Source organism: Phoxinus phoxinus (genome assembly GCF_949152265.1).
Source record: "Phoxinus phoxinus genome assembly, chromosome: 8".
NCBI classification, from domain to species: domain Eukaryota; kingdom Metazoa; phylum Chordata; class Actinopteri; order Cypriniformes; family Leuciscidae; genus Phoxinus; species Phoxinus phoxinus.
The window spans coordinates 15,251,167-15,272,513 of NC_136883.1; the positions used below are offsets into that span (position 1 = coordinate 15,251,167).

General features: G+C 38.1%; 1 protein-coding gene across 10 annotated transcripts in view; it reads left to right on the top strand.

The window, feature by feature from the left end:
• def8 (differentially expressed in FDCP 8 homolog) overlaps positions 1-21,347 on the top strand; it is a 65,648-nt gene that overhangs the window by 22,264 nt on the left and 22,037 nt on the right. For 6 of the 10 annotated variants that reach the window (XM_079621840.1, XM_079621843.1, XM_079621844.1 and 3 more), the window contains 7 exons: positions 8,197-8,294; positions 14,207-14,224; positions 14,360-14,509; positions 16,305-16,446; positions 17,235-17,399; positions 17,662-17,789; positions 20,317-20,430. In XM_079621840.1, the coding sequence (XP_079477966.1) occupies positions 8,197-8,294; positions 14,207-14,224; positions 14,360-14,509; positions 16,305-16,446; positions 17,235-17,399; positions 17,662-17,789; positions 20,317-20,430 (815 nt within the window). The remainder of the gene's footprint in view (positions 1-8,196; positions 8,295-14,206; positions 14,225-14,359; positions 14,510-16,304; positions 16,447-17,234; positions 17,400-17,661; positions 17,790-20,316; positions 20,431-21,347) is intronic. The other 4 variants (XM_079621848.1, XM_079621842.1, XM_079621845.1 and 1 more) reach the window with 1 other exon arrangement.

Here is a 21,347-nt window from a genome sequence, read left to right on the forward strand (position 1 = left end):
GGAGGAAGCCACCCGTCCCACAGACTGCTCAATCTGCTGCCCTCAGGCATACATCTTCACAGCATCCGATCCCATAGCTTTTTCCCTCAGGATATCAGGCTACTGAACAGCCAGATCTGATACACCTTTACACAGCAGGCCCCCACTATATTCTGTGCTATGCACTGCACTTTAACTCCAACACCACAGTTCAACATACTGGACTCTACTGTACTTTAATACAATAATCTATCACCGATCCCAATCCAATTCACATCTATACTTATGTATAATCTGTACTTTTCTTATATTTATTGTGTATATTGTTTACATATTATGTATAATTTGTACTGTTGTAATCTATGTACAGTATATTGAGCATATGTAATTGTATATTGTGCATTTACTTTTATATATTGTTGTCTGCAAGTATGTTTCTGCATACTTGATTTGATTTGATGTTAACTAATGAATTGACTAATGTTAACTAATGGAACCTTAATGTGTAACAATAATAAAGAATAATAAAATTTTCTGTTGTAGTCCAGATTAAAATATAAAAATCTTTAAAAATATAAGTCTCTAGGTATTTTAGTGCTGCGATGAACATTTACTATTCATAAACAGAAAGCAACGCAGCTGCTTTGTTTGAGGGTTACTGGGGTAACGGCTGCATTTCTGGTGTTCCGTCAGCGCCATCTGATGTCAGAGAGTCTGCATTTTCATTCAGTGCGTGTCTTTCACTCATTCCGCCATGCTCTGCTCATCCGTGTTGGGTGTGTTTAAACAACAATGCGCATGCCTCTTTGACGTTGTTGTGCATTTAAAACTGTTGATGATAAAAGTATTCTTAAAATGCATTCTAAAAATAGTAAGAGTAAATAAAAAGAGTAATTCGTAATAAATAATTATTCATAGTATTTTGGAGTGCCCACGAAAACAATATCGTGCATGTTCATTATCGTGATATACTGTATCATAGTATACCGGCACAATACTTGTATCTTTGTACCTTTGTTCGATTTTAAAATAGTTTTTTGCTTGAAATCAAAGTTTGTAAATTTGTGATTACCCTTTTAGCTGGCCAACGATGGTCTATAACTCTTTAACAAAGACTTAAAAAATAAATAAAAATCCCGATGGGTGAAATGAATGGAAAAAAATACTTCTGGAACCAACAAGTCAAGTCACCTTCATTTAGCACTTTTAACAATACATATTGTTTCAAAGCAAGTTTACAGTGATAACAGGAAATCATAGTAACAGAGATTGTTTTGACTACAGCAGCTCTAGAATAAAGTTATTGTCCAGCTAAAGTTAGTTTTGATCGATTCACTTCTGTCGCAACGATATTATTATTATTACGATAGTTATTAACTTAGTGACCGCTTACACGTCACCGTTCTAACAGAAAACCCTTAAAGCGCTCCAGCCGCTCATTTGCACAAAGCAGTGCCTGGTGGCTCGAGAACGCAAACAATGAAATCCTTCATCAGATCTGGATACGGCCTGAAACCAGCGGACTGCGGTAAACCTCGGGATAAACAGAGAGACTAATATTAGCGTAGACGCCATCCTTCTTATGATGTAACGAGTACATCAGGATTTATGGGAAGTGTTCCCGGTTCCAGCAGACCTACAGTAATCTATGCAGCCTAACATTGAATTATAGAAGTCTATAATGTGTTTTGTGTATGCTAGGTCAAAGAGATGTCAAAGTGTGTCTGCTTCCCAGACAATGTTAGGAAGACTGTTCCAAAGTGTTGGTGCTAAATAGGAAAAGGATCTACCGCCAGCAGTCGATTTTGATATTCTAGGTATTATTAACTGGCCGGAATTTTGAGATCGCAGTAGACGTGAAGGACTATAATGCATTAAGAGCTCGCTCAACTACTGGGGAGCTAAACCATTTAGTGCTTTGTAAGTAATCAGCAATATTTTTTAATTTATACAATGTTTAATAGGGAGCCAATGCAGTGTTGACAGAACCGGGCTGATATGGTCATACTTCCTTGTTCTGGGAAGAAATCTAGCTGCTGCGTTTTGGACCAGCTGTAGTTTGTTTATTAAGCATGCAGGGCAACCACCCATAAGAGCATTACAGTAATCTAGCCTTGATGTCATGAACGCATTAACTAATTGTTCCGCATTTGTCATTGAGAGCATATGACGTAATTTATTTGCATGTAAACGGGGCTACTGTTATGGGATGCACCTCGAAGGGGGATGAGTCTGCATGAGTCTTAGTTCCATATCATGCCCTGAACCCTCTGTGATTTTACGTGGCCTACCACTTCATGGTTGAGTTGCTGTTGTTCCCAATTGCTGCCACTTTGTTATAATACCACTAACAGTTGACCGTGGAATTTTGGAAAACAGTTGATAGTGAGGAAATTTCACAAATTGCACAGGTGAAAAGTGGCAACCTTTCACGGTACCACGCTTGAATTCACTGAGGTCCTGAGAGTGACCTATTCTTTCACAAATGTTTTTAGAAGCAGTCTGCATGCCTCTGCAGGTGCTTGATTTTATACAACTGGCCATGGAAGTGATTGGAACACCTGAATTCAATGATTTGGAGGGGTGTCCCAATACTTTTGCCAATATAGTGTATATATGTCAGCAGCCATATCACCCTGTAGCCCAAGAATGGTTTCCCACTGAAGCTAAGCGGGGCTGAGCCTGGTTAGTACCTGGATGGGAGACCTCCTGGGAAAACCAGGTTGCTCCTGGTAGAGGTGTTAGTGAGGCCAGCAGGGGGCGCTCACCCTGTCGTCTGTGTGGGTCCTAATGCCCCAGTGTAGTGACGGGGACACTATACTGCCAAAAGAGCGCCGTCCTTCGGATGAGACGTTAAACCGAGGTCCTGACTCTCTGTGGTCATTAAAAATCCCAGGATGTCCTTCGAAAAAAGAGTAGGGGTGTAACCCCGGCATCCTGGCCAAATTTGCCCCTTGGCCTCTGTCCATCATGGCCTCCTAATCATCCCCATATACTGATTGGCTTCATCACTGTCTCCTCTCCACCAGTAAGCTGGTGTGTGCTGGGCGTTCTGGCGCAATATGGCTGCCGTCGCATCATCCAAGTGGATGCTGCACATTGGTGGTGGTTGAGGAGATTCCCCCCTTCTATGTAAAGCGCTTTGAGGTCTCAGATAAAGCGCTATATAAATGTAACAAATTAATTATTATTATATGTGCGGTTTAGCTGCACTGTGGTGAAGAGGAAAGTGCTTGAGGGTCGTCACCACCGCCCAGAATATCATCCGTTGCCCTCTCCCCTCCTTGGAACATTTGTACAGTTCCCACTGCCTCAAGGAATCTTATCAGGGATGGGCATTACCTGCCACTTTTTTAATGTAGAGAGCAACCTGGTGGGGCTGGATTTTGGGAGAGGCTTGAAAGGTCTGTAAAAAATTAGCCAGAGGAAGGTGCTTGGAAAAGCATTGCTCACTTTTGAAGATATGTTTACAGAAGTAGAGGCCACACTGAATTCCAGACACTTAACACAATGAGCTTATCGAGCCACAGCAATGTACACCTGTCCATTTCGTTTTTAGTGAACAACTTACTTCTCTACCTCCAAAACCAATAACAGCAGACTATGCGCACCCAACTGTGAGTAAATAAGAGATGACAAAAAGGTGGAGATACAGGAACTGACTCGTGACTAATCTATGTAATCGCTGGAGAAAATGCTATCTACTGGACCTGAAATCTGCTCATTTTCAAGCACACAGAAACCCACTAAGCTGAAGATGAGTGACATGGTTCTCATTGGAGATGATTATGCAAAGACAAATCTGGAAGTTAGGCAAAGAAGTTAGGAGCTGTTTCCAGACTCAGATGGGAAAGTTAGAGGATGGGCTGTTTGCACACCCACAGTGTTATAGAGTCCAGTTCAGTTGCTAAATGCATTACGTTGATAAATATTTATATATGGGGGAGGATGTTGTGAATTTTATTAATTATATTATTTATATTCTTCACATTATATTTTTGAATAACTAAAACATAATTTAATTTACCTTTGATTTTATGTTGTTCAGGTTTAAGAATCATTTTCGGAAACACTTTACTTACAACCTTTATGTATAATGCATTATACAATTATTTGTAATGCATTAATTATGCCTTGCAATGCAACTTATAATGTATTGTATGGTTACATTAATAATTGTAACTATTGTAATTGTAATTGTAATAATCGAATACTATCACATGGAATAGATGTTGATACCGTTGAAATACTGCAACAGAGCGATGACATCTCAGATCACTATCTAGTCTCGTGTAAATTACATTTAGCCAAGGCTGCAAAGCCGACTCCGTGTTATAAATATGTTAGACCGATTACTTCTGCTACTAAAGATTGCTTTATCAATAATCTTCCTAATCAGTTTCATCATCTCAGCATCCCGGATAGCTTAGAAGAACTTGATATTGCAACAGAAACTTTTAACTCTCTCTTTTCCAGCACTTTAGACACAGTTGCTCCGCTGCGCTTAAAGAAGATTAAAGAACATAGTCCAACGCCGTGGCACAACGAGCACACTCAGGCCCTTAAGAGAGCAGCCAGAAAAATGGAGCGCAACTGGAAGAAAACAAAACTAGAGGTGTTTCGGATTTCATGGAAGGAGAGCTCGATTGCTTACAGAGAGGCTTTAAAAGCTACTAGATCTGCTTATTTTTCAACCCTATTAGAAGAAAATAAACATAATCCTAGGTATTTATTTGAAACAGTGGCTAAACTAACGAAAAAGAAAGCTTCAAGCCCAGAAGCTTCCAAGAAACACAGCAGTAATGACTTTATGAACTTCTTCACTTATAAGATCGATAATATCAGGGACAAAATTATAACTATGCAACCGTCTAATACAGTATCGCATCAGGAAGTGCATTGTAGTCTCCCTGAGGGAAAATTTGATTCATTCATTGCTATAGGAGAGGAAGAATTTTGCAAACTCGTCAAATCATCTAAATCCACAACGTGCATGTTAGACCCTATACCGACTAAGCTGCTGAAAGAGATGCTTCCAGATGTCATAGATCCTCTTCTTAATATCATTAATTCATCTTTGTCTCTAGGATACGTACCAAAAACCTTTAAGCTAGCTATGATTAAACCGCTTGTTAAAAAACAGCAACTTGATCCTACAAAACTAGTCAATTACAGGCCGATCTCTAATCTGCCATTTCTGTCAAAGATATTAGAAAAAGCAGTATCCTCACAACTGTGTTCCTTTCTTGAAAGAAATGATATCTGCGAGGATTTTCAGTCCGGATTTAGACCGTACCATAGTACCGAGACAGCTCTCGTTAGAGTCACAAATGATTTGCTCTTATCATCCGATCGTGGTTGTATCTCTCTATTAGTATTACTGGATCTTAGTGCTGCATTTGACACCATTGACCACAACATCCTTTTAAATAGACTCGAACATTATGTTGGCATTAGTGGAATTGCACTAGCATGGTTTAAATCATACTTATCTGACCGTTATCAGTTTGTAGCAGTAAATGAAGAGATGTCTTATCAATCACAAGTTCAGTATGGCGTACCACAAGGCTCAGTACTAGGACCGCTGCTGTTCACTCTGTATATGCTACCATTAGGAGATATCATTAGGAAACATGGAATTAGCTTTCACTGTTATGCCGACGATACTCAGCTGTATATTTCTTCAAAACCTAACGAAACCTACCAATTCACAAAATTAACGGAATGCATAGCTGATATAAAAAAATGGATGACTAGTAATTTCCTACTACTAAATTCAGAAAAAACAGAGATTCTAATTATTGGACAAAAAACTTCCACACGTAATAACCTAGAGTACTGTCTAACACTTGATGGCTGCTCTGTTAAGTCTTCGTCGTCGGTTAGGAACCTGGGTGTGCTCTTTGATACCAATCTTTCATTTGAAAGTCATGTGTCTAGTATCTGTAAAACCGCTTTCTTCCATCTTAAAAATATATCTAAATTACGTCATATGCTCTCAATGAATAATGCAGAACAATTAGTTCATGCGTTTATGACCTCAAGGCTAGATTATTGTAATGCTCTACTGGGTGGCTGCCCTGCACGCTTAATAAACAAACTACAGCTAGTTCAAAACGCAGCAGCTCGAGTTCTTACTAGAACCAGGAAGTATGACCATATTAGCCCCGTTCTGTCAACACTGCATTGGCTGCCTATTAAACATCGTATAAATTTTAAAATATTGCTGATCACTTACAAAGCACTAAATGGTTTAGCTCCGCAGTACTTGAGCGAGCTCTTAACTTATTATAGTCCTTCACGTCTACTGCGATCTCAAAATTCCGGCCAGTTAATAATACCTAGAATATCAAAATCGACTGCTGGCGGTAGATCCTTTTCCTACTTAGCACCAAAACTTTGGAACAGTCTTCCTACCATTGTCCGGGAAGCAGACACACTCTGTCAGTTCAAATCTAGACTAAAAACACATCTCTTCGGCCTAGCATACACATAACACATTATAGACTTATATAATTAGGCTGCATAGTTTAGAACAGCCGGGACCGGGAACACTTCCCGTAAATCCTGATGTACTTGGTACATCATAATAAGGATGGCGTCTACGCTAATATTAGTCTCTCTGTCTATCCCGAGGTTTACTGCTGTCCACTGGAACCAGGCCGTATCCAGATCTGATGAAGGACCAGCGCCAGGACACGACGACGACGCCGCTGACCTGAAGTGTCAACCAGTCTCTCCTCCTCTCCACTCCGACTTCAACCAACCGGAACTGGACAAATACTCTGATTCATTCTGAACTTCATACACTGTTCACTCATTGGCCAGAGGAGAACTGGCCCCCGACTGAGCCTGGGTTCTCCCAAGGTTTTTTTCTCCATTCTGTCACCTGATGGAGTTTTGGTTCCTTGCCGCTGTTGCCTTACCTTCTGGCTTGCTTAGTTGGGGACATTCAATATTCAACAATATTATAGATCTGCCTTAAAGGTGGATGATGATGAAATTGTTTTTTTTGTATTATTTTCATGTTATCACTGTGAAGCTGCTTTGATACAATCTGTATTGTAAAAAGCGCTATATAAATAAAGATGACTTGACTTGACTTGTAACCACAGTTGTAAAACATTATAATACATTATAATATGTTATGTATCTATTAATTGAACACACCTTTAAAAAGTATAATGCATTAAAACACATGACAAACAATCAATTTCAGATGTAACTTGTAAGGAATCTCGTTGCAAATATTATTATGCATTTTAACTTTGAAAAGTAAATTTAACTTAGGTAAAATTTTCCATAATTTTCCTGTAATGCTTTGTTAGAATTGAGTGAATGATTCAATATGCACTGAATGATCCACGTGTAATACTGTTCAGAAACTTTTAAACAGAAACATTTTAGTAATTCATTATAGTAAATAGTTAATTTTATTTTTATTCAAGTCGTCAGTCGTTCTTATTGCTAAGAAGGAAAGACATGACAATAATATACAGGTACATTTTAAAATAATGTTACTCAAATAGCTCAAATCATATTATACAAGTATTATTTTTTTTTTTGTTATTTTGCATGCCATTTTTGAAGGATACCATGTGATTTAAGCTGCAGTATATATTTGCTGTGAGTTTTCAACCTGATTGACATCATTCTGCCAATTTTTCTTCTAAAACTTTTCTTAACATTATTATTATTAGTATTATTATTATGGGCAAAAGCTGAATGAGAGACTGCTGCTTTATAAGATGTGTTTTAAAACACATTTGGAGTTGGGGGAAAATATGGCCTACGAATATATCTATATTTGATAAATAAATATAACTTTTCCTTACATTCTCTAATAGCATCTATAATATCAATCTTTTACTCACTACATGTTCTTGTTGCCATATTTTGACTTGACTAATATTTTTGCTTTGTTTATTTAGCTGCCTGATACTCATAACATAATGTATGCAGCTTAGCATGAAATCCAATTTAACATTAACGTTAAAATTAAGTAGTCTTTTTACAGTTAATCATTACTGAGTTGTACAACTCAAACACACTCACTTAACTACAGTTTGTACTTTTCTGAGTTTAATGATTATGTGAAGTCACACCATGTAACACTTACACAGTAGCTTGTGGAGATGTGATGTAGCGTGATAAACAGGAGCTCTTGCTCAAAGGAAAGGTCAGTGTGTGATCTGAATCAATATCCTGTGTCCACAGAGGTGAGGTCGGAGATCTTTTCCTCTGAATCCAAAAGTCAGAGTTCAGACCGTGCAATGGATCTGGGCTTGGCTGAAGACCACTTCTCTCGACCTGTGGTAAGAAACTTATTGCTTTTAATTATGCTTAAGCAGGACCTGACTGATAGTGTTTGCAGATAGGCTTACCAGTAGCTATATGCTGCAGATGGCCAGTATAATGCTGATATATACATAAAACTATTTAATATTAGCAAATGATATGTACACATTTACATTTATTCATTTAGCAGACGCTTTTATCCAAAGCGACTTACAAATGAGAACAATAGAAGCAGTTAAACTAACAATAGGACAACAATATGCAAGTGCTATAACCCTTCTCAGTTTAATCTAACGCAGTATGTGTACTTTTTTTTACAATTTTTTTCAATATTTTTTATAAAGATAATAGATATAGAATAGAAGATAAAGTCTTAATATTAATGGATCAAGTGTTGCCGAAAAAGATGCGTCTTCAGCCGTTTCTTGAAAAGGGCCACGTACTCAGAAACTCTGGTTGAGTTGGGCAGGTCATTCCACCAGCAGGGAACAGACCAGAAAAAGGTCAGAGAAAGAGATTTTGTGCCTCTTTGAGATGTCACCACAAGACGGTGTTCACTTGCAGAGGGCAAGTTTCTGGGTGGCACGTAAAGTATGAAGTAATGAGTTTACAGTAGGTAGGAGGGAGCAGAGCCAGTGGTTGTTCTGTAGGCAAAAGTCTGTGACTTGAATTTGATGCGAGCGACAACTGGCAACCAGTGCAATTTCGTGAGGAGAGGAGTGGCGTGTGCTCTCTTCGGCTTGTTAAAGACCACTCTAGCTGCAGCATTTTGGATCAGTTGCAGAGGTTTGATTGTGCAAACTGGAAGACCTGCCAGGAGAACATTACAATAATCCAGTCTGGATAGAACAAGTGCTTGAACAAGGAGTAGTGTAGCATGCTCTGATAGGAAGGGCCTGATGTTGTATACGGCAAATCTGCAGGACCGGGCAGTTTTAGCAATGTGGTCTGTTAAGTTAAATTGATCATCAATCACAACTTCAAGGTTCCTGGCTGACCTTGATGGAGTTATGGATGATGAACCTAGCTGAATGGAGAAGTTGTGATGTAGTCTTGGGTTGGCCGGGACAACAAGCAACTCTGTCTTCGCAAGGTTTAGTTGAAGGTGGTGGTCCTTCATCCAGCCAGAAATGTCTGTCAGGCAGGCTGAGATGCGAGAAGCAACCGCCGGATCATCAGGCTGGAATGAGAAGTAGAGTTGTGTGTTATCAGTGTAGTAGTGATAGGAAAAGCCATGTTTCTGAATCACAGATCCTAGTGATGTCATGTAGATGGAGAAGAGAAGTGGTCCAAGCACTGAGCCCTGAGGCACACCAGTAGCTAGATGTTGGGTCATGGACATCTCACCCCTCCACGACACCCTGAGAGAACCTAGATGAGAGGTAAGACTTGAACCATTGTAGTGTGGTTCCCAATATGCCTTTCATCTTTAAAATTGACAGGAGGATCTGGTGATTAACTGTGTCAAAGGCAGCAGAGCAGACAGATCCAGCAGGATGAGAACTGAGGATTTAAAAGCTGCTTTTGCCAGTCTCAGAGCTTCAATTACAGAGAGCGGGGCAGTCTTCAGTTGAGTGCCCACTTTTGAAACCAGACTGGTTGTTGTTCATGAGGTTGTTCTGTGTAAGAAAGGAAGAGATCTGGTTGAAAACAACTCGTTCAAGTGTTTTTGTAATGAAGGGAAGAAGGGATAGTGTACTGATATCTGTAATTTTCCAGATGTGCTGGATTTAGAGTGGGTTTCTTAAGCAGTGCTTAAATGCTGTGGGAAAAGTACCAGTGTGAAGAGAGGTGTTTAAGATGTCCGTGAGTGTGGGTACAACTGAGGAAGAATTGGATTGAAGTAGATTAGTGGGAATAGGATCAAGCAGACAGGTAGTATGGCGATTGGAAAGGAGGAGTTTGGAGACTGGTAAGATGTGTGTGTCAGTTTGTGGTTTGATAAATTGGCCGCTGATGGTGGTTTTTATTTATTTATGAAGAATGTGGCAAAATCGTCAGCTGTTGGGGTTGGAAGAGGAGGAGGAGGAGGGTTGAGAAGATAGAAGAAGGTTTTGAAAAGCATGCGAGAGTCAGAAGAATTGTTAATTTTGTTGTGATAGTAAGTCATTTTAGCATTAGAGATATTAGCAGAGAAGGAAGAGAGGAGGGATTGATAAAGACCAAGGTCAGTAGGATCTTTCGATTTGCACCACTACCTCTCTGTTCACGGAGAAAGGGGGCAGAAGTTGTCCAAGCAGGATGTTAAAGTGGAGAAAAGAGTATCAGTTGCACTGTTAGTAGTCTTGAGAGCTGATCAGATGGAGGAACTGTGGATAAGACCAAAGAGGATAGGCGAGAGGGTGAGAGTGGGCATAGGTTTCAACGAAAAGTGACCTATGGAGGAGTGTGTGTTGTGTTCTGAGGCAGGTTGAGGTTGAGAGTGAGGAGGAAGTGATCTGAGGTGTGCAGTGGAGTGACAAGAGCATGGTCAGTGGAGAAGTAGCGCGTGTAAATAAGGTCTAATTGGTTACCTGATTTGTGAGTAGTCGCAGTAGATACTTGTTTGAGGTCCAATGAGGCAAGCAGAGTGTTGAAATCAGCAGCCTGAGGCTTTTCTAGGTGGATGTTGAAGTCTCAACAAATGATTTGTTATCAAGGATGAGAGTAGCACATCAAGCTTCTCCAAGAAACTGCCAAGTTGACCTGGTGGACAATAGACAACTACAAAATGGATTTTAATCGGCCTAGTGATGGAAATTGAATGTGATTCAAATGAGCTGTTGTCACACAGAGGTGGTAAAGGATAAAATTTCCAATTGTTTGAGATGAGAAGACCAGTACCACTTTTCAGTCAGGCAAGGGGTGTGAAAGTGAAGTTAGTGGAGAGGGCAGCAGGTGTGGCAGTGTCCTCTGGTCTGATCCAGGTCTCAGACCTGAGACCTGAATGACTAGAAATAGATGTAATGAAATCAGCTTTGTTTACAGCGGATTGTCAATTCCAGAGACCGATGGGAAAAGTTAATAAATTACTAGAAGACACCAGAGAGGTATGCAGGTTGCTAGGATTGTGCTGCCTCCTACGTGTGACATTTGATTTACATGTGTCAGTAATAGTAGGGATTTGAAAACACATAGTGAAAGAGAGGTCACAAATAGAAAGATTATAAATAGTTGATAAAATAGATAAAATAGAATAAAAAAATTGTGTAGAAGAGAGAGTAAACAACAAGGTAGAGTCGCTGGTCTTTACACTCTTCGATCTTCACACGATGAGGGCTTCACAGTTCACACTTAGGGCTGCTGCGTCCGCTGCCGTGGTATACTACTTGCTTTATACTCACCTGAAATGTCGTTATGACACGTGACACGTGAATACAATTTATACAATTAAATACAATGTACTGTACATAACATTGCTGAGAAGTGAGCACTTTTTAAAAATGCATTATTTTTGACAAAGCTGTCAGTAGATTCTAGAAATGTCCCTTCTGTTATCTATTTATATAAAGGGCTGACTGTTCTAACTCGACTGCACTGGTATATATGCACATCTGATTTGTGAGTTTGGCATAAAAATGACCTGTTGGTTGTGCTGCTGTCATCAAATGTGGGAGCATACCTAGTTTTGTTTCGATAGAGTGAAGAATTGCAAAGATACCGCTTCTCATCTGATTTTGGGGAGACATTTTTAACTTTTTTACTGTAACTTTTAAAAGAAGGCAAACATCTAAGGTCAGCTCTATATGTGCAGCTCTGTCTAATGTTAATCTGGGCAGATTTTGGTGATAATCGGGGAACATCTTAAGGAGAAAAAACCCATAAAACTACATTTTAAAATGGAATCTTAATACAAGACATTGAATGTGATTAGCGTGAAAATTATAATCAGATAAACTAAGAATTTTATTTCTAGGAGAAATAGTTAATAGTTAGATGAGTCTGTACAGAGGACTTGTCTGGTTCTTGTGGTCTTTGCTGAAGATCTGTGCCAATGGCTGTCATGTCGATGAGGTCTTCACACGGGATTACATTATTTTCTTATCATTATTTTCATTATTTTATTTATCTGTGCTGTTATTCACTGTCAATTATAGTTCTTAGAAAGTAAATCGGAATTCACAAAAATCCGTACTTCTACCGAAAACTTACAAAAGAATTGCAATTGGTGCATCTCTATTATATATGTTTCTATATGTAACACAGTATACATCTCGATACTGAAATATCTGAAACTCTTCCGCAGGAGACACAATACCAGCTGCGCGTTCTCGCTCTCTAATCTCTCCGACAGCGAGTTGACACATACCCACTCACTCATTTCACCCCATACTCACTCATTTCATTTCCTCCGGATGTTGGTGTTACAGTGCTTGAATTTTGCCCTGGGATTGCGCGTATTCAGCATAATTTTACTCATTCCCGGAGATTTTGTGCTCACACCCAAAGTGTGTACATAAAGAGAAGTATAGGCCTATTGGCTATATAAAACAGTATAATGGGTCCGTGCGTCAGGTCTTAACGTGACAGTAGCCTAATATACCGGCTTCCAAATTATGAGATAATATTAAAAATATCTATATGACAGTTTTCCCCTATGGTATTGATGTCAAAATTGTGACCAGTGAAGATGCTGAGTGGCTAGTAACTTTGGAAAACCACTAGCCACAGTGGCTGGTGAGCAAAAAAGTTATTGTCAAGCCCTGTATGTACATATTATATATATTTATACTGTATATATATATGTATGTATATATATATATATATATATATATATATATATATATATATATATATATATATTAGGGCTGTCAAAAGATTAATCACGATTAATCACATCCAAAATAAAAGTTTGTGTTTGCATAATATATGTGTGTCTACTGTGTATAATTATTATGTATAAATACACACACATTCATGTATGTATTTAAGAAATATTTGCATTTATATACTGTATATACATGTATATAATTTATATTATATATAAATATGTTATATATAAATAGAACCAATTTTTCTTAAATATATACATGATTGTGTGTATTTTTATATATATAAATAATTAAACACAGTACACACACATATATTATGTAAACACAAACTTTTATTTTGGATGTGATTAATTGTGATTAATCTTTTGACAGCCCTAATATATATATATACAGTATATCGTATATATAGAAGAATGTTTCTGCTGTTTTTGGCTATATTATTACAGTTATTTTGTGTGTGTGTGTGTGTGTGTGTGTGTGTGTTTTTATTTGATTTGAGAGTCAATTAAAGGCTTACATCTTTATCTTTTCACCATACAAAGTGATCATTTTACCCCCTGAGGACTTAAAATATACCAGTGCAGGGCTCAACAATAAGGACTGCTCAGTGGCCCGGAGACGGTGTGAAATAGTGTCAGCTTGGGCCAGTTGACAGAATTATACGTCACCTGAGAGAAGTCTGTCATTTTCACTGGAAAGTTCAATTGACATTGTGATTAAACATTACAAGACCAAAAAAAAAGGTTAAAAAAAAAGAATGAAACATGCACAGATTTGTTGTCAATAAAATGTATAACATTACATATCTTTGTTCTGTTGTATTTGTTTTTGCTATCTTATGTAATGTAAATACATTACATTGCATACATTGTTCACATTTTATTACTGTTTACTTGTTTTAATGATGTTTGAACTTTTTATTAGTCTTTTTTTTACTACTTTTAATAGTTTTTGTTGTGGTGTAGAAAATGGTATCGAGAATTGGGAAATTTCACTGGTTTATAAAATGTTGTTGTCATAACCGATTGAGCCAGCAGAAAAAAAACTTTAGCATTGATCGCTGCAGTGATATATTAAATATTTATGTCCTCATCGGAACTTGAAACCTGACTTTCACTGTATAGACAAAACAGGTGAAACATTCTTCACGATATCTTTGTTTGTTTTTTGTCATACAGGATTGGGACAACGTGAAGGTAAATGGTGACAAATTTGACATTTTTGGATAAACTATCCCTTCAAGCATTGAAACCTCTCATAAAGTAATTGTTTCAGAAAGAGTTGATTATCCTATTCTTTTGAAGCACTGAAGTGTGTGGATGTTTGCACAGGGTTCGTTTGTGGCGTCTGATGTAGAGCAGCTGAAACAGGCAATAGAGGAGTGCAAGAGACTGATCCTGGAACTGCCAGAACATTCCGAGAAACAGAAGGACACAGTGGTCAAACTAATCCACCTTCGGCTCAAACTACAGGAACTAAAGGTTTGCACTACCAGTCAAAAGTTGCAGAATATTGATTCAACAATAAACAAAAAACTAATGAAAATTGGCCTAAATTCAGTTAAAACTAAAGTTGAGCAAAATGTTTGTCGTCTCTACCATATTAAAATGTAAACATTAATTCAAATGTAATGTACACATAACTTTGTACATATTTATTATTTTACAATAATACAATGTAAGCATCCTAAAAATATGCATATGTAACCACGTCAATCAGAATTAATGGGTCAAATCCGATTGAATTTTCATTCGGATTATAAGGGGTGGTTTAAACATTTTCTAATCCATTCGATTGGACATGTAAACACTTGATCAGATTGAAAACCGTAACTGTAATGTTCTACACATATCCAATGATGTAGAAATGGCGTAATGACGTACAGTATGACGCACGGAATGAACTGTTGTTGTTCTTGAATGTAGTTATAAATTACTGTCGTGTCAATCTAATATTCTCCTTTCATTCATTGTATATAAAGTATTGCAAGACAACGTTGTCCCACGTCTTGATTTGGACTGTCATACACAGATGCCTTGTTTTGGGTGCAAGAAGGGCCTTTTTACCACTTGATTATCAGCACGGCACAAAGCTTTGTGTGCCTGTCATCTCCCGGAAGGGACCCGAAATAGATAAATAAAAAGTCTGCTTATTAAAATAAAGAAAATAAGCAGTCGTATGAGTGGTTAGTTTGTGCCAACAGTGGGAAACTTTTTGGAGTGTGCGCAAGTCATAACATCAATCAAATTTGAAGCTTATGACATTACGCACATCAACCCGCACATCAACCCGAATGCTTATTACGCACATTCTTTGGCCCTATCTTGCACCCAGCGCAATTGACTTTGTACTTTAAGGGCGCATGCTTGGCCATTATGTAGCGTGTGAACAACGCGCATACACTTTGATTCTCTAATCTAAACAGACGCAGCAGTTTTAATTTTTGCAAATCATACATTATTACAAGGAAAAATATTAACACACGAGGGAAATCATTGTTATGTCCATGAAGATGTGAAAAAAATAGGCATAAATCTAGCTTACACATTTACCCAAATTATTATACGCCCCTTTAACCGAAGCTAATTTGGGTGGGTTTCTCCCATCCCCATACAATGTCACTTCTCTGTGTTTTACAGCCCTGACGAGAACGTCGGTCTCCTCGGCTGTGAATCGCTCCTGGTGTCCGCCTAGAAAATCCGCCGTTATTATAGCAATCCGCCATGTAACAAGCGCGCCTGCTCTTAAAGGGAATGTGAGAAGACGCTCTGATTGGTTTATTTCACGTTACGCCCAAACCACACCTATGAATAATGAAGCTACTTCAGACCAACCCATTTTAGATTTGCGTCAGGCGCAAGAGTCGTTTATCCCGCCGGTATAATAGCAACAGCGCCCAGGATCCGCCCACAAAGTTACTTGCGTTTCGCGTTTGATACTTGCGTTTCAGATCGTTAAAATAGGGCCCAATCACTTTATTTAGCGTTCATGTAAACCGTATGTCCGTATTCATAAATCAGAATGATTTAATTCCAATTGAAACAAAAGGTGTCCATGTAAACTTAGCTAGTGTTACTCAGTGTTACTCTAAAGAATATGTAGCCTAATGGGGTACCTGCTATGTCTTTCTGTCCATAAAGGGATCCTTGGCCTGATTTAGATCAAAACATTTTTGTGTTAATGAGAAATATAAATTCATTAAGTGTGTCCAAACTATTTGTAGTACATATATTGTGTAATTTTGTTTTGTTTTACTGTTGTGTTGGATTTGAACAGGACCCAGAGGAAGATGAGCCAAACCTGCAGGTTCTATTAGAACATCGCTTCTCAAAGGAGAAGAGCAAGAGTGTGAAACAGACATGTGACAAGTGTAGCACCATCATATGGGGTCTCATTCAGACCTGGTATACCTGCACAGGTCAGACCATCTTAGCTGAACCTAATACAAACAATTTTATTAAGAAGACACATGACATTATTATACTATCTTTCCAAACCAGAACACAAAAGAAAACAGATCTTTTCCAAAAAAACACAGTTCCCAGTGACTGTGAAGCTCCCAAAAGATAAAATAGTATAAAGTACAATAGAACTATCATAAATATCTATATGAAAGTAGTCCATATGACTAGTCCGCTATGTTTTAAGCCTTCTGATGCTATTTGTGTTAAGCAGAAATGTAAATGATTGTTTACTCATAATCTTTATATTTTCCCCCTTGTATCTTGTCAGAAATCACATTTAGAATTTTAAAAATAGTGTATTGCCATATTGCGTTTTCATTCTTCAAACATTTTGATGTTTGCATTCCACTGAAAAAAAAATAGCACACAGGTTTGAAAAGGGATGGTGGTGTGTAAATACTGAGAGACTTTTTTTAAATAATGAGACATTTTTGGCTGGACATTCCTTGATGTGTCAATCGTGTATTTACTTGGTGTGATTTGTGGTACACTGTTCACAAAAACTTAGACAAATCTCCAGTGAAGTAATTCACACTTCAGGCTTTTTATTCTGACACTGGGCTGTAATGAATTATTATTTTAATTGCTTCAGCACATTCAGATCTTACTGCCTTTGCTGCGAGACTCTGGGATGGGCTTCAGCATCCGCACAACATTTTGGATTCAGATGTGTGATTTGGGGAACAGAACTTAACATTTGGTTTCAAAACTATCATAAATTGCTTTCCATTTCTCATTCCAGGTTGTTATTACCGTTGCCATAGCAAGTGCATGAATCTTATCAACAAACCATGTGTGAGGTCAAAGGTCAGCCATCAGTCTGAGTATGAACTCAGCATCTGTCCTGAGGTTGGTCTGGACAAGCAGGACTACAGATGTGCTGAGTGCCGGACACCCATCTCTTTGCGTGAGGCTTTTTCCAAACATGCATTACGGCTTCTTTTGTTTTTCTGGCATTTATCTTTTTCTCAGTCTGATGACAACACGACACGAATGTAAACAGAGTTTTTGTTTTTTGTTTGATGAACTCTTTATGTGATTATTGTCAGAAGTGTTTTGCTTTAGAATAGGAAAAAAAATGTCAGTTATAACATGGATATTTAGACTTCACTTTTGGCACAGGAAGTAGTCTAATGTTGTGTTGTGTTGTGTTTTGTTGTGTTGTGTAGGGGGTGTTCCTAATGAGGCACGACAGTGTGATTATACGGGTCAGTATTACTGCAGCAGCTGCCACTGGAATGACACAGCCATCGTTCCAGCGAGAGTCATACACAACTGGGAGTTTGAGCCCCGTAAGGTACACTAACATTTCATCTTAGTGAGAAAATATAATGAATCCTAGAGTTATCTTGTTGCTACCTTCTAAGGCTGAATCTTGACTGAAATGGAACATCATAAAGTAGCTAATATGGAACACTCTACAAAGGCAGAAAATTGAAGACTCAACTTGCTTTAGCATGTTGCAAAGCTAACGGCACATTGCTATATTAAACAGACCCGAAGCCAAATATCTTATTTGGAAAGGCATGAATAATGGCTTTAAAATGAGTAATGAATTCTACCAAATAATGCAAAAAATACCTGTTAGGCTGTAGACATGTGCCGATATACGATAGTATGATATATCACAATAACGAATATGCACTTTATTGTTATCATAGGCACTTCAAAATACAGTGAATAGTTATTTATTATGAATTATTCCGATTTTTAGAAGGCATTTTAAGAATACTTTTCCCATCAACCAGTTAAAATGCACAACACCGCTGTATGTAGGCATCAAGTAGGTATCAAGGCATGCTTACTCTGATGTAAACAAACCCAACACAGAGACGTGCTGATTGAAAATGCACATTCACTCTCTGACAGCAGATGGAACAGCAGAAATGCAGCCGTTACACCGGTAACCCTGTAAACAAAGCAGCTACTGTATGCTACTTTCTGTTTCTGAACAGTCTTTAAATCTTTTAAACAGCCTTTCAGATTGTTGTTTTCGCAGCGGTGTTCATCACAGCACCAAATACTTAAAGATTAGATACTTAATAGGCTTGTTATGATTCCTGTCTTTTGTTCCCCTTGTCTTGTATGGACTTTTATTTTATTTCCTGTTTTGCACCATCTTTCCTTTGTAGTTTGTTGTTTCTGTCACAGGCTGGTGGCAGCAGAGATGAAACAGGATCTAAGTGCAGCAGCTTTATTCAGAAAACAAACTCAAAACTTCACAAAACAGAAGCTCAGGAACATGATCAGAACAACCAACTTAATGCAATGTAGAACTGACAAAGAACTGAAAGAAACACAGAGCTTAAATAACAGCAACTGAGGAGATAATTACCGAGACATACCTGACCAGAACTAACAATCAATTAGAAACCATAGTGACAAACAGGGAGAGAACTGAACCAATTAACAGACTATAAACCTACCTAGAAACAGGCATGAGCTAAAACCTACCTAGAAACAGGCATGAGCAAAAACAAACTCTAGAGTGAACAAACAAACACAAACTGTAACAGTAGAGGCTGACGGGGTGTGGCTTAGCAGAACAGGAAGCCAGGGCGGCCCCGACAGTTCAGGGGGTCATCTGTCATCTGTCTGATTCCTGTCTTGCTTTCCCCTTGTCTTGTGTGGACTTATCTTGTGGACTTGTCTTGTATTATTTCCTGTTTAGCACCATGTTTTGTAGTCCTTTGTAGTTTTTCTTGTTGATTAGTTCCTGATTGTTCCCAGGTGTGTCTTGGTGGCAGCCTTTCTAAAATTTGGCTAATAATTTATTATTTTCTGACGAGGAGAGACTCAGATATGACAGAGAAGATCCAAATGCAGACGATTTAATGAAATAATAATTAAATTAGGGCTGTCAAGCGATTTATTTCCTCTCGAGGACAAATAAAAATGTATCTAAAAAAAAATCTAAATAATTACATATGCAGATTAATTAATCTAATGAATCGCAAATTAATCGCACATCAAATTTGGCTAAGAAATTACCCCCAAAAGATAATTTGAAGTCATTGTGTTAAATGAGAAAATCATTATATAGACATTACAAAAAGTAGCTTTAGAAATAAATATTTTATTTGATTCAACTTAGAATTTTATTACACAAAGTTTTAGGCTACAGGGCCATGCATCTGAATTGATCTGGGACTCAAGATTCGCAGGGTAGGCAGTGCATAAAAATGTTCCGTTGTCCGGCAAGGTCAGAAGAGCTACTGACGGCCGAAGGTGGGGTGTAAGGGGTATAGTTTGGGGTTTGGTATTTAGCATTGTGTAGGAAATCAGCAATTTGATTGACAAGACCAGATATATCTTTAGAATAGCCCCGTTTTGTAGCTCCCACTCTCCAGGCTGCAGCTATACCCTTCTTGATATTTCAGGGACTTCAATGCAGGTTACATTGTTACATAACACTGAATCTGACGCTTCACTTCATAGAGATCAATGCATTGAACAGCACTGACACCCGTCATGTGAAATCCCCTTAACCGTTGAACGGATGCTATGACAAAAATATTACATCAGCAGACAGGTCTGTATGGAGGAGTGGGCCGAAATCCCTGCTGCAGTGTGTGCAAACCTGGTCAAGAACTTCAGGAAACATATGATCTCTAATTGCAAACAAATGTTTCTGTACCAAATATTAAGTTTTGCTTTTCTGATGCATCAAATACTTATGTCATGCAATAAATATCAAATACTTGTTCTCCCCACTATATATATGTTTATGTATGTGTGTGTGAGTATATCCATCCAAAATCCTGTTTTCCATTTTTCAGTTTGATAAAAACCTCTGAATTTGGTTTGTGTATTGATGTGTTCAGGTGTGTCGTTCATCCATGCGCTATCTTGCTCTGATGATGTCAAGGCCTGTGCTCAGACTGAAAGAGATCAACCCTCTGCTCTTTAACTTTGTGGAGGAGCTGGTGGAGATCAGAGTGAGTATCCACTGTTGTAAAGTTTTTCTTTCATCGAAGCAAGGACCAGTGAGACAGTTGGGATCGCGTTCAGAAGTTCTTATTTATTGAACACGGCTGCGGGTTCCAAAATCAGTCTAAAAAACTAAACAGTATACATTGAAATTATATACCTTCTAAGGGGGAGGGACTTCTGGTACTGGAAAGTAAGGAGGAGTTGATTCTATCCAGTGAAAACCCTGTATATCAGCTAGAAACCGAGCAAATCAGCTATTGTATTGCTAATCCAATCATCCTGACTTGATTGCTCAAACCTTAACATTATCATAGAGACAAAGGCACCACTGTACCTTGAGCTTAATGGTCAGGAAGTGCATAAAGACAAAAGCTAAAAAGAACTCTTGATTTGCTTGACTTAATCTTCATCTATACCTTAAATACTAAAATCAGTATTCTTCAACGTGATGTTAGGGTAAGAAAGTATATCTGAAAAAGATTTCTAAAATTTGTTATCCTTCACCACAAAACAACTGGTAAAATATCCACACCTTCAAATAGTGATTTTTCAACTGTTCAAGTTCTGAGGTTTTGACTTTCTTGACTGTCAACAATTCAATCATGCAACATTATCATCAAATAGTCCATTGAAATGATATCCAGTAAATTATTCCAAAAATATAACTTTTTAAAAATGATGACACTGTAAACCTATTTTTTATTTTATTTTATACTACAGGGCTGTTGAATGCTTGAATCTGATTGGTTGACGAACGTTCTGAGGTGTGCAATTATTTTCAGGGAACCGCACGGCTAAAGTAGTTCCAGGCAGGTCTTAACCGCATTACAGTTCCATATCACTGCGCATAGTCAACTGTAATAACGGACAATACGATACAATTCATAACAAGAAAAGCCATGCAGCCCCATGCGCTTGATCT